At 42.4% G+C, this 14,185-nt stretch overlaps 1 protein-coding gene across 2 annotated transcripts; it reads left to right on the forward strand.

Annotated features, from left to right (window-relative positions):
- The first annotated feature begins 587 nt into the window (after window positions 1-587).
- LOC116384467 (calphotin-like) lies at window positions 588-12,357 on the forward strand. 2 transcript variants are annotated; one of them, XM_031849144.1, is made up of 12 exons: window positions 588-746; window positions 2,920-3,408; window positions 7,575-7,622; window positions 8,577-8,621; window positions 8,835-9,137; window positions 9,514-9,546; window positions 9,698-9,763; window positions 10,207-10,299; window positions 10,553-10,843; window positions 11,007-11,123; window positions 11,241-11,341; window positions 11,507-12,357. In XM_031849144.1, exons 1-11 carry the CDS (start codon window positions 702-704, stop codon window positions 11,301-11,303), a joined length of 1,593 nt encoding a protein of 530 aa, XP_031705004.1. In that variant the 5' UTR covers window positions 588-701; the 3' UTR covers window positions 11,304-11,341; window positions 11,507-12,357. The 2 variants fall into 2 exon arrangements, with proteins under 2 accessions (XP_031705004.1, XP_031705005.1); XM_031849145.1 differs by lacking the exon at window positions 8,835-9,137.
- Window positions 12,358-14,185: the final 1,828 nt, after the last annotated feature.

Below are 14,185 nucleotides of genomic sequence, written 5' to 3' on the forward strand. Positions count from 1 at the left end.
CTCGTGCAGTGCATGGGGGGGGCGGTGGTCGTTAACGCATGTAGGCTTCATGCTTTCTTTCTCTTTATTCCCCAGAGAAGACATACAATGAAAACTATTCTCTGGCTTCAGGGTTTTAATGAATTCAAAAAATGTTGACAGAAGCAAGTTGTTTTGTGTGGAAGAGTAGCTCTTTGTGTGTTTTCCTCTTTGTTTGTTTTCTCTCAAGAATATGATTTAAATGGACGTGTAGCATGCTTTATGACTTTTATGTTAACAAACTGACTCTGTGATACTCTCAGAGGGGACAAAAAGTAGATAGCAAACATGCATTTTAGAGCATGTGCGTCGTTGTTGCCATGTGCTCGAGCCAAAACGTAATTCTGATCCAGGAAAGGGGGCGTGGCGCTCTGCAAGCCCACGGACCACTCTCTCCCTCTCTTTGCTGGAATGCTTTCATAACATCGAGCCAGTATAGCCCTACTCCGATTCAGTCATCTCACTGAGCTGTCGTGCACGTGCATGTGTGTGACGTGGGGGTGTGTATGCCTCGCTCTCTGTCTCTCCACGCCCCCCATCTTTCATCCCAGTCCTCCCATAGGTTCGATGCAAAGGTAACAGAGAGACCGGGGGCTCTATAAAGATCCACTTTGTCCTCGCGGTCCTCTCTCTGCTTTTTACATTTTTTTCGGTCTCTCTTGTTTTCACCAGCACGCACCAAAATGCCCAGCAAGAGAAAGAAGAACCAGCGTCGCATGAGGAGGGTGGTAAGTGGTGGCAGGCGTACTTTCTTCACTAAGTTTTTATTCTCATCACGATAAAATCCCAAATTGTATTGATTGGAAAATTAACTCAAATCAGTTAGTGGCAGCGTTCCTCTAGAAAAATGTTGACAAAAATGGACTTTTGTAGACTAATGTTTTCGAATTTAGTAGTTATTTTAATTCTTCCTTCTTTATTATTATTGTTTCCTCCCAAAAGACCACTGAAGATATTGCTGGTACGTAGAAACGCGTGTTTTGGACCTGTGATCAAATTTAGTGTCTAACTTGCACATCGAAATATCAAGAGAAAAGTGACAGAAGATTTCTTTTCACACGATGTAGTTGCGTTTCTGGAGACGCTCTGAACTCCGAGTGGCGCTCCCATCTTTGTGCGTAAAATCTGACTGAAGGCTGCGCCACAAATATAGAAAACAGATTTAATCGAAATCCCTTTCAGTAGCCTGACACCTCAGACGCTTCTGGCTCCGCAATAAGGTACTATGAAAAGGATAATTGTACACGTCTTGGCTTTACACTCGAGCGCCACGTGCGCTCCCAGTGCGCTCTGGATAGAATGGTAAATGATGGGATGGGTATTGCAGGTTATTATATTCCGGTGGGTTATTGTTATTAAACATGAATCGTTTTATATTATACGGTTATAACATATATTGTGTTAAAAAAAAATCTGTTTGCGAGCATAAAGAAGCCCCCGCCCCCCATCTCCCATGCACACAGTACACACTGTACAGTACATACAGTACTTCACCTGATGAAGATACACTGCTATACATAATATCAATAATGATAATTCACAATGTGCCAAAGCAGCAGGCCAATGGCATGACAAATGGCAAATCTGACTCCTAACCCCCTCCCCACTCCTCTGAGGTGACTGCCATGGGAGACATTTTACTTCTGAACATCAAAGAGAAGGAGCGCTGTTCTCTATCTTCTTTTCCAATGAAAATGATAGTTTGCATCTAATTTCACCTTTAGAAACTAAATTCTCACTTGAGGCCTAGTCCTCACACTGGGAAGACTTCTAGGTATGTGTATGAGTTTGTGGCCTTCATACTCAGCCCCTCCCCCCCTCCTTTAAAACCTCTCTCTGGCACCGCACAACTGTATTTGGTAGTGTGTTGACGAGAGGAATGTCTTGCATTAGTTTTGCCAGAATGGAGTCTGCACAATCTCCCTGATTCGCTGAGAGTCTGTCGGTGACACTCGGATCAAAGCCCCTGAAGTCACTTACAGCTCGACATTATCACCAACTCCAGAGATATCAGCCCACAGGAAGGGAAGTAGCAGCCTCAAGATGTACAGCTGTATGCTCCCCTCACAAACCTCTTTGTATGTAAGCAAGTGGCCGGGCCTCCTAGACAAAGCCTGAGAAACTCAATTAACAACCTTGATTGATTTAAAGCTATACATCACTCAGTTAGTGAGGTTTGGGGCAAGCGATTTGAGGGCGAAGATGAGGGAGGGGTTGTTTTGACGGTGGCTAGCTGGACAGTCACAGACCTAGGCACAAACTGGCTGCCACTCTAACAAAAGCATTTTCGGGGAGTGATTGTAACGTGATTATAACGTGATTATAATGTGATTAGGCCCAATGTCTGGCCTGCGGGGCACCCATCAGGGCTGCTGACTCGCACAGTTTTCATCCCCGCTTCACCAGACCTGTCAGAACGGCTCTGATTCAACTAATTAGCCCCCATTATCTAACTAGCTTTGCTGGGCCTACTCCCATTTACCCGGCCCCTCCCGCCAGCGGTGCGGACTCCTAAAATCTCTATTAAAGCCTGAGGGGGTTTTGTCCGGAGCCGAAAAAACATGTCGGATGGCATGCCTGGTATTCATGCAGACAGAATTGTGCTAGAATGGCCCGCTGACTGACTATAACACCAGTATCTGAACACGACAAGGGCCTCTGTAGCATTCAGACCCCTAAACTCCCATTTGCTTCAGTTTCTTAACCTTTTCGTAAATTTGGTATCACTTAAGTGTCAGTGTTCAACACTCTTTGACTTACAAATATCAAGTTACCCTAAACATATTAAATTGTATAAATATCATGTAAAATACCAATTGAATGCATGAAAACCTTTTCCCACTGTTATGACAAGACAATAATCATTAACCCAAATGTTTTTGTGTGATTTCCCTCTTGCAGCAGGCCCAGAGGAGAGCCCTTGAAGAGGAGCATGCAAACGACCCGCCAGCCAAAGCGAGTCCTGGGATTGCAGTTAGTGCGCCCCCTGCAGCAATCTCAAAGAAAGCAGCCAAAACTCCAGCACCAGTAAAGATCCCAGTGGCAGTTCCGATTGTTGTTCCCACTGTGAAGATCCCCATCGTTAAACCAGAACCAGTTGTGAAAGAGCCGGTCTCGGTGCCTGTCGCAGAGCCTGTCCCGGTCCCGGTGCCTGTGGAGGAGCCGGTCTCGGTGCCTGTCACAGAGCCCATCGCAGTTGAGGTAGTGGTGCCAGAGACGGAGGCTGTGGTGTTGGAACAGACTCCAGCAGAGGTCAAGGTTGAAGTCCCAGCCCCGGTCACTGAAGAACCACCAGTTGTTGAGGCTACAACTGCAGAGCCCCCCATAGTTGAAGCCGCGATAGTGCAAGAGGCTGAACCTATCATTCCTGAACCAGAACCAGTGACGGAGGTAAGAACTGCTTTGTATCATACACATGCAGACATTTCACTATTTATCTATTTTTTCTTCCCATAGTCAGTAAAAATCTTTCTTTAACTTGTCGTAGCAGTAAAACTTCCAAACTAACTAACCAATAAGTACCTGAATCACCCTCATTACAAAACGTCTATATATTTGCTGTACGTTCAGGTTATGGAGCTACTTTTTCAGTGATTATTAAATGGATTTTTTCTTTGGATATCCTTTTGGATATTAAAATAGAAAGAGCTGTAAGCACATTAACGTCAGTCTGGCTTCTTCGTGCATTAACCTACGAATGTCCAGCCCCTGTAGTGTTGGGCAACAAAACCGCTTGGTTAGGTTTTAGTAAACGCAGCTCTCTGCGTGACTCTACTGCGCATGACAGCGTTAAAGGGAGCAATCCACCATCAACATGCAATATGTTGTTGTACATTACAATGAACAGAAATTTAGAATTTTGCATGCCATCTAAAATGACCAATATTCATACACTGTGGCTGTTTAGATGCTGTAAGCTCGCGTAGTATGTGCTGTGGCTTTGTTCTGTGAGAAGGGAGGGGGTGGGGGTTGGAAGACAGAGGGTACAACATGTTCCATTTAGCGAAGAGGTGGAAAGTGGAGTCAGTTCAGCAGTCATTATCACCTACATTAGAACATGACTGTGTCATCAAGCATGCCTTTATTATTAGAAATGTGCCGGGGTTGTAAAATAGGCTGGTTGGATAAGATTGATAGGGAGTTTGTTCTCTAAAATCTAGTCATTTATAGTGACGTTCCTTTTTATTATTGTGCTGCAAGAAAAGTGGTCCAAATTTGATCTGCTACATCTGATATGACCCGTTTTTTGTTATGTTTGCGCTCAATGAAGTTGGTTTAAGATTTAAAGTCAAGGAAGTTACTGAGTAAGATGCAAAAGCTTGGCGTCTGTCTTCTGTATTTAAAGAAATGCATGGTGTTTGGCTATTTCTTTGCACAAACTCCATATCGTTACTGTACACATGACTTTGTAACATAAGTTATACCACTAAACAATTTCCCAACACCTTTTTTTTTACCGTCAAAATCTATACATTTTCTTTTCGCAAGTTATGAAATTATAGACTGTTGCTTCATGCAGCCAACATGCACAGCTTTTTGGAACAGAATGTTCTGTTTCAGACTGCAGGCTATGTGAACACACAAGCTGCATACTGTACATGCGTGTGCCTAACCTCAGTGCACATGCACACACATACACACAAACTAAATTCATGGACTGTACTCCCAGTAGCTGAGCCATGACCACATATGGTGCACATGCGTGTGCTGACATGTGTGTCAGCATGCGAGACGTTGCACAGGTTTGGTGTAAGAGGAGACAGGATGTGTCATTAGCCCCGGTGGCCATTTGCGCCAACTCGGTGTTACACTGTCCTCCAGTAATACTTGGGTCATCTCATTCGCTTTGCATATACATTATGGTTAGTTGTAGGTTTGGATTGTCTACCGACTCAGCAATAAAAGACCAATAAAGAGGTTTCTGTTGGAGGTGGACAGCCCATTTTATACTTAAGCTATGGCTGTATCCACCCCTCCTCCCCTTTATCCCTCCCTCCCTCCCTCCCCTCCCCTCCCCTCCCCTCCCACTTCACCACCCGTTCCCCCTTAGCTTCTCCTCTTGCCTCGCTTCTTCTCTGCTCCCTCACTGCTTGCAGATGTGCCAGATTCAGTTCAGACGCTCACAAACACTCGTGCACTTTTGCGAAACTGAACATTAGTCGATACTGGTGCATTAATTACAAATGCATACAGCAGCAGTTTTGATGTATGGGGCAAGCAATGTTTTACTTGCTTTGTTTTAATGAGCTTTTTTCAATCTTGACTTCATGACACTTTGCTCACAGACGCCTTATACACTTGTGGCCCCAGTACTGCAAGAAAGTGTTCACTCAGTGACACCGCGTGTCAGGCTAGAGTTGGTCACCGTTAGAAGAGTTGGGCAATAGTTGATAGAATCAGAGCGTTGCATAAATGGGGCTTGTATTCAGCTGGCTTTGGGACCAAAGAGAGCCGGTCCCTCCGCTTCTGGCTGTCATTACGGAGACTCAGGTGAGTTTAAACCCACCAACAGAACCGAGTGCGTTGCATTTTTCTGTGGCCTGAGGCGCCAGGTGCGGCTACTGCTGAGACTGAACATTTTGTACCAGTTGGCTCCCTTCGTGCTCCTGCGGCCCTACCCCCTTCAGTCCCTCACTCCTTCATCACTCTTCCTTCCCTCCCACCACTTGTTCCTCTCTGTCTCCCCTTTCAATACTCCTCCCCTCTCCTGGCCTCCCTCTTTCACTTCTTGTCTTTGCCACCCCACTTCCCTCCTATGTGGCCTATGGGCCCCTAATTAACTCGTCTCCCCAGCACATGCGCACACACAGTTTTGTCCTAGTTTCTTATCATTTGGTCTTTGTTGGGAGGAGACGGGACGGGGAATTGGGACATTGATCACCTGTTGGTGTATGTGTAGTTGTGTGGTTGAGCCTTTTTGTATTTGGTATTTGTCTAGTGAAGGTTTCAGTTTGCCCACAATTCTGTAAATTACAGCATGTTTTAAAAATTATTGGTGAGCATGTTTTTTATTTATCACATTTGAGAAAACTGTAGGTGACAAAGATGTGCGAAGTGATACTTTTGACATTTTCAGACATGGTTGAAAAAATGATCACCTTGTGGCAAAGCACGTGGGGACAGCCACCTCTCCTCCCACCAGTGTCCGCACATGGAGGAGCCCTCCCCTCATTTCCTTCCAACTTTTTATGTGTTTGTTTTCTGGGGCTCTATAGGGCTTTGTTAGCTTAACGGTACACTTTTGCAAAGAGAACAGTCAAAACGTTCCCTTTTTGGTTACATTTTTTTGTTTTGCATCTATTTGAGGACTCCTCTTATACTAAGTGTTTGACCATTTATTTTTTTCTATATTTGTAGTCCAGGTACACTATATCCTCTGTGGTGAAATGGTCTGTATGAAAGGTGGCTGTTTCTAGATCGGCTTTGGTTTGAGCTGGATTTGTTTCTTAGTAGGACCGTTGAGGCAGGATCTGTGTGCAGATCAGTTTGGTACAAAGTGTTCTGGGACTGGGGTAGACTGGGGGTGTGTGTGTTAGCTTTATGTGTGTGATTTCCTGTCGAGCAAAGGAAGGTCTATATTCCCCCCCTCTCCCTCCTCCTCTCCCCTATACCGTCCCTCCCAGGCTATAGCTGGAGTATATATTTGCTCCTCTCAACTATGCGGACATTTTTGCCCACTTGGCTTTGGTTCAGAAGTTAATAAAATCCTGGAGAACAGAATTTCTCACCTCCCAGTAGTGCAGAGAAAGAGGTGGAGATGGTCAAGTAACTTGAGTGTAACAACAAGCGTTTCAACTGTCTTCTGTGAGAGTTTTCACTCTGTTCTAACTACTGTAGATAAATGGACTTGGTGATGTTGGCCAATGGTTGACTTGCAGTAGCAGCCATCATGCACCAGACCTGTCCTACATTGAAGACAGGCTGGTACAAGACAGTGTAAATAATTCACTGTTGGTCTATAAAGATTTGCATTATTCATGCACTGCTCCCTGTTCGTGCCACTATGGCTCAACACACTTGGGTGCACAGTGGGGGCCGCCAGTGGCCATTTAGGTTACTGCCAACTGTTCCAGAACAAATCGTTGGCAAGGATTGGAAAATCGCCCTGGCAGCGAAAAAATTAGGAAGATATGGGTGCCTTCTGTCATTATCTGGACATGTGTGTATTTCTATAGAAGTAATAATAGTAATGTCGCATTTTTTGAAGTAAAAAAAGATAATAAAATATGTTGTAGTTATAGAGTTGTGTAGGTATTTTGAGGAAGGTAGTTTAATAAGGTGAATGTATATATATATATATATATATATATATATATATATATATATATTTATTTTTTCTTCTGAGCTGGGTTTTATAGAAGGGGCGAGAAATGGGCGTACTTTCTTCCCAATATGCAACTGGTTGTAACATTCCTGTAGGATGTATGCATGTTCCTCCCCCTAAACCCTAAACTCAAATTACACTCTCACTCAAGGCATTTCCGAAGAAGAGTGAAGTATAACTGTTCTGTTGACTTGTGAAGTAAGATCTCTTTTTTTTCCCTTCTCTTTCATAGGCCATACCCCCAGCTGAGGCTCCAGTAGCAGCCCCTGTTGAGATCGAGGTAAAAACAGTCGTTTTACAGAGACGCGTTTCACACAAAAGGTCGTGTTTCATTTTCCTGGACAGATAAGATTCGCTACTGTCTGCATGTTGAGGTGTCCTTTAGTGAGACACTGAACCCCAAGTTGCTTCTTGGTTGCTGCTTAGTAAGGGTTAAATGCAGAGTTGTACTTGAGCCTATGTTCAGAAGTTCTTTTTTATTTTTTAGGCCATTTAAGCTAAGCATGCAGCCCCTTCATACAACATAATACAGTGCATTCATCCAGTACAGAAAACACAACTGCCTTTAACACATTTCGGTGTATGTGGTTTCATATGTCAAACAAAAACAGTTGTGCAGAAGACGCCATACATTAAACCAGAGTGACTCAGAGTTTCCACTCATGTTTTATAAGTTCCTAGGAGCAGTACCTGGACAGGAGACAACTCCTTCAATAGAAAAGTGTTTCTATGACTTAAGCTTCACACCTTATAAATAACAGCCACACTTTCCCCCTAGGGCTCATTCTCTTATATAACACAGCACTCTGATCGCAGTCAGGCTCGCCTTCTCCAGATGTTTTCAGGGAAAGAGAAAAACAAAAACTAACTTGTTTTCACTCATTAATAACATAAATGACTGTATTGATGATAATCACTGGCCAAAAAAATAACGAAACAACCTAAAATTGCAGTTAATAAAGCTGTTGCAATTAGTGTGAAAGTTGCAATTAAGCAACCACTCCTCAGAAACCCAGCCGAGTATAATCGGTTAGATTTGACTGTTGAAGATTACTTAAGGCTGTAGGTTATATTCAGTGCAGAAAATCTCCAATGTTTGTTGTTAAGTCTGTTAAACGGCCATTGTCTTGTTGCTTTTGTGTTCATGTGTCCATCCATCCATCCATCCATCCATCCATCCATCGACCAATGCATCCATTTGCTTAAGTGTGTTTTTCTATTTCTCCTTCTCCAGATTCAGACAAAGGAGAATATAATCGAAACCACAGAGACTGAACAGGTAATACTGATCTTCTTTGTGACAGCAAGGCTTCAAATTCCACTTGTATAGACTCCATAGTGCATGGGAGGTCATCATTTTGTCCAAATTATATTCTTGCCCAGGAGGAAAAACCTTGTTGATCAATTATATGGACGAAGTGTTGCCCATTTGATCCCCTGTTGCATGTTGCATGGTGTTTCAATGTGTGCCGTGTTGATTTTGCACGTGCAGACGTATGATGTCTGCGAGCCAGAGACCATTGAGACCGAGGTGGCTATCACAGAGGATATCGCCACACCAGAGCCCGTAACTGAAACAACTGAAGAACCAGCGGCTGAAGCACCTACATGTGACCAAGTTCCTGCTGAGGAAGTGGTTACAGAAACACTGGTGCAATCAGTGGAGGAGGTTGTTGCAGAGATACCTGAGCCAGAACAGGAGACTGAAGCTGTCGCCAGTCCTGCAGCCCCAGCTGAGGATGAAGATGATGAAGCTGAAATAGAAGTCCTCGCTGAGCCTGTTGCTCTCACAGAGGTGCCACGTTGATACAAATTACTTTCCTCGTCTCTCAAACCTTTTTTCTTCTCTTTTATCTGCCAAGAACAAAATGCAGAAGTGCATTTTGACTTATGTCGTTTTTACATTTCTAGTGTGTGATGGTGTGTTGCATGTGTGTAGCATGTGGTTCAAACAGTTGTGGTTGTGTGAAAGCTTATCATCCTTAATAATCTGTAGTATTGCTGTAAATCCTTTCCAAAAGATCTTTTCACTGGTTAGGTTTTCAAGCGGGTAGAACGGCTTCTTCAACGGCTACATCTGTTTTCTGGCTCGGTTCTTCATTAATATAATTTCTTTTAAACTTAACACCAAAGACTAATGGCATACTGTGTCCTGCTATTTCTTATTACAGGATGCTCCTGCCCCATGTGTGGAAATCCCAGTGGTGAGTAGTTTTTCTAAGAGGCATTTCTTGCTAGAGGCTTTGTTTTGGAGTTTTTGATTAACAAGTTGTCTTTTGTGTAAATAGTAATACAGAAGTAGAAATTTGGAATTTCTGCTGAATATTGACATGGCGGTATCTGTTGTGTCCGCAGGTGCCAGACACCGTCCCCGAGGCTCTGATAGAAGAGGCTGAAGCCCTCATAACTGAAGTCAAAGAGGTAAAAGCTAAACACTCAAACTATTTGATTCCACATGTTATATGACCACTTTTTGGGAGACTGCATTCATGGTGATCACCCTGAAGTCGGAAGTTTATGGGTTATGCTATAAAATAATGTGCAAACTGTAATATGTCACAATTAGGATCTCTTATACGTATTTCATTGGATACTGGTTCAATATCCCTATCTTAAATATGTGACATTGTTGCAAACACACTCTGCTTTAAGCAATTTAAAATAACTAGTTTAGAGGCTTCAGTTGCCTTTTTCTCCTGGGATGCTTGCTAATTAATTCCCCTCATTAAATTAAGTCAATGTCGTGTGTGTGTGTGTGTGTGTGTGTGTGTGTGTGTGTGTGTGTGTGTGTGTGTATGTGTGTGTGCTGGTATGTTGAAAATCCTAAAATGATCTTATCTTGTTCTCTACATCTCTCCACACAGAGCTTTGCTGACACCATGGTTGATGACTTTGTTGTCACAGAATCTCTCTCAGCAGCGGATGTCGCCATTGCAGAGTCTGCTGCTGTCCAGCCGGTAAGATACCGCAGACAGGAATTAATCATTAGTTGCTGTAATTGTTACTAATATTAAGCAAACATCTTTCAAGAAAATTGACATTTCATATAAAACCTGCCTCTATGATCAGAGTAGTTTCCTGTTAAAACGGCAAAGCTAACATGAGCTGTTGCTCCAGATGTTATTGCCATGTTTATTGCATATTATCCATTTGTGAAACTTTTGTGTTTAGCTTTTTTAACAGGCACCTCTCTCTGCTTGCTATATCTAGGAAATTGTGGAAGTGAGTAACACCGAATCAGAATTTATGGATGTGATGCCCGCTGCTGAGCCTGTTGCTGAGCCTGTTGCTGAGCCCGTTGCTGAGCCTGTTGCTGAGCCCGTTGCTGAGCCTGTTGCTGAGCCCGTTGCTGAGCCCGTTGCTGAGCCTGTTGCTGAAGTTGTTGCTGAAACTGTTGCAGAGCCTGTTGTAGAGGCTGTTGCTGAAACTGTTGCAGAGCCTGTTGTAGAGGCTGTTGCAGAGCCTGTTGTAGAGCCTGTTGCTGCCCCTGCAGAGGAAATTGTGAGTTACTGTATACAGACAGCATTACTTAAAAATAAACAACCGCATGATATTAAACCATTATATGAAAATATTGTGAAAGTCTTCCTGTGTTACTTATTCTGATTATCCAAAGAGTATGTGGGACGTTCTAACCACCTCTCTCTCCCCTTTTCCTTTCCAGGACACCAGTGCTGAGCAGATATGTTTGGAGGTGCTGTCAGAAGAGCCTAAGCTAGAAATCTGCCACCTACCATGTCAGATGCAGCTCGCTGTGGAGTCTGTGCAACTCAGCTCAATTGTAAGAGGCACGCTTAAATAGAAACGTCACTATTGCTGTCATACATCAGATGTTTGTTTATCAATGTTGGGAATTCCCAGCGCACTAACTTCATCTAATGTCTGTTTTTCTGCTCAGGAGATGTCAGTGGAGGCGTCGCTGAATGGACACATTGCTCCAGAGGTCTCCATTGAGGGCTAGATTCACATCATACAACTCAGAAGATCTTTTTTGTCTTCGTAAGTTTCTCACAATATTGAATCAGTCCATTATCCCATAGATTTGATTTGATTTCTTCTTTTTGTTTTTCTCTGACCTTCTGCCAACCCTTTTTTTTAAAAAATACAGTTCAAACCACTTCCAGCAGCCAATAACCAGGCCTATGTCTTCTTCGTGTCTTTCAGATTCCCCTTTAGCCATTTGGAGGACTCAAAGCTTTACAGCTGATCTTGTTCATTTTTTAGGGCTTAAGCATGGAAATCTAAAAAGGACATCCACACTTTGAAGTGCCTTTCTGGCCCCGGTTCCTGTCTTAACACCAAACCAGATGCCAAAAACCCGCTGCATTCAAGGCAGCAGAACGGGCTGTTGTCACAAGTGTGCAGTAACGTTAACCAACACATTGTGGCTACTTTTTTTTTAAATCTGTATTGTTCCCCAAAAACGCTTACAGTGAATTTGCATTAAGAGTGGAAGCAGCCGTCCTTGAGAGATGGAGATTCCAAAAACAAGATAAATGGCAGCGCCTAATATTTCTGTTCATCTCTCCAGTACTTCGGCTTCAACACTGCATACACTCAATGCAGGTGAAAACTGTGGCGTCCATGAATGTGGCTATAGTTGTACTTTGGCCTATGTTCATATGGTGGGAGGGACTACTTGTTTTTTTTACATTTTAAAGGCTCTTTTAACCCTCAAAGACACTCCCACAAACCTCTACATAGCCCCCATTTAGGTCCATTTCTGTCCCCCAGTTCTCCTCTCTGCCTCAACTAAGTGCCAATGCTAAGATTAGTGTGATGCTAGAGTTTTAGGTTTTATGGCCACTGGAACGTGGCAGTCTGAGGGGATGAGCTAAGGTTTTTTTCTTTTTTTTCCTACACTTTTAATTCATTTTGTATAGACCATATAATGTGCTACAGTCTTGTGTTCAAAATCTGTGCTCTGGAGGGGAAATGTAATGTGATCTGGTGAAAAGGATTACTATTAAACTGATGTTGGTCCAACTTTTAAATAAAGCTGTAACTCAATGTGATGCACGAGTCGACTACTTATTTTACTTACTATTTCACACACACACTCACAAAATGAAATGCAGCAATCGTAAACTTACAGATGTAAAATGCAACATCAACTCTATAAAAGACTATTGTTTGGATACGCAACAACTGCAATACTGTTTTCCATCACAAATGATTGATAAAATAAAATTTGCACAGGTAGCATAAGATTTAGGTATATTATTTCAAGCTTGGTTTTCGGGTGTGATGAATGGCAGGTATACTTGTGTTGAAATGTCAAATCACGAACGGGATGTGGACAATGAACTGGGCTTGCTACTAAATTACTCTTTACCATCAAGTACATTTTAATGTTTTTTTCACCGCTGATGGTAATCGTTAGTTGCACCTCCGAAAATTGGCAGCCTCCGCTTGGCTCAGTCTCTAAAAAAAGTTCAGTTATTTTTTAAATACATTCTTAAGACAATCTTTGTCTAATTTATCTCAGTAGGTAATAAAGATGTGACTGTGAAGCCAATTTGAATCCTTGAAAAATAAAGACGACACCAAAATATCTGCCTCAAATCAAAAGGTTTTTAATCATTTGTTTTTTTCATTGAAATACATTCATATTAGTATGATGTAATTTGGTGCAGTAAACACTGCTGATGTGTGGTTTTGCAATCCTCCCTCTTTATACGATGATACTGTCAGAGGATTTCAAGCATCGGTTTATTTTTTTCTTACTTCGGTTTACTGGCCTCTCATGTTGGAATTTTAACAAAATGCAAAACAGAAGCAAGAGGAAAAAGAAAAAAAAAAGACAGATTGAAAAGACGAACAACGCCTAACAACCGAGAGGATATATATATGTGTGTAAAAGCAAATCCGTAATAATAAATGCTTTGGAATGAAAACAGCAACAAAGAGGCTCACTGTGATCAACCAACAACTTGCACTCAAAACTTTCCTCTTATATATTATCTGAAGATTTTCACTTGTGCCATCAATATGCATGAATACATGTCATCATAACCCACAACACTCCCCCCAAAAACCATAATAAATAAGAAAACAGGTGATTTGATTGGTCCATGAGGTAAAATACAAAATAAAGGGAAATGCAAAAGTTGGAAAGATCAGTTATAAGTGTGGAAGAGTCTGAAAAGAATTAAATTAAGAAAGAAAAGATTGTGATTGCAGACAAGAAAGCATGATGTCCAACAAGGTTTCATTATCTTCGCCCAAAGAAACACACGTACACACACATTCACACAGTCAAGCATGAGGCTCGAGAACATCAATTGCCCAGGCAGTAATCTTAACAAAGCCACTTGATGGATGATAATATTGTATATTTACACTGAAGTGATGATTCACTGACAAAAGCTCAAAGTTCAGAATGAACCCCCCAAAAAAAACCTCTTGGAGTAAAACTAAGAGCAACCAGATTAATTCAACCATATTCTCTTTTCATTCCGTCACTTTGTGATCTCCTCCTATGCACTGACAAAAAAAAAAAAAAAAAAAAGTCCACTGAACTAGGCGCTGGCGGACGGCGGGGCTTACAGAGACAAAGGGAAGGGGTTAATGACAGTGATGACAGAGATGCTCAAAAGCAATGAGCAGTGCGAGCGCTGCCACCCGGCGTAATCAGGCCGGTGGACTCTTTCTGCTTCTGCTACAAGGAAGAAAAAAAAAAAAAAAAAAAGAAAAAAAAAGAGCACTTCAATAAAAGAGCCCCCCGGCTGTTCGGACTAACCTGGTTTGAAATCAGACACACCTACTTCCTGTTGTTTAGAGGTTTGGTGTGGGACAGCATGCAGTTAGCTACACAGTATAGCCTGAGTGGGTGGAATTAAA

Source organism: Anarrhichthys ocellatus, unplaced genomic scaffold (genome assembly GCF_004355925.1).
Source record: "Anarrhichthys ocellatus isolate YVR2014 unplaced genomic scaffold, GSC_Weel_1.0 scaffold9, whole genome shotgun sequence".
Classification (NCBI taxonomy): domain Eukaryota; kingdom Metazoa; phylum Chordata; class Actinopteri; order Perciformes; family Anarhichadidae; genus Anarrhichthys; species Anarrhichthys ocellatus.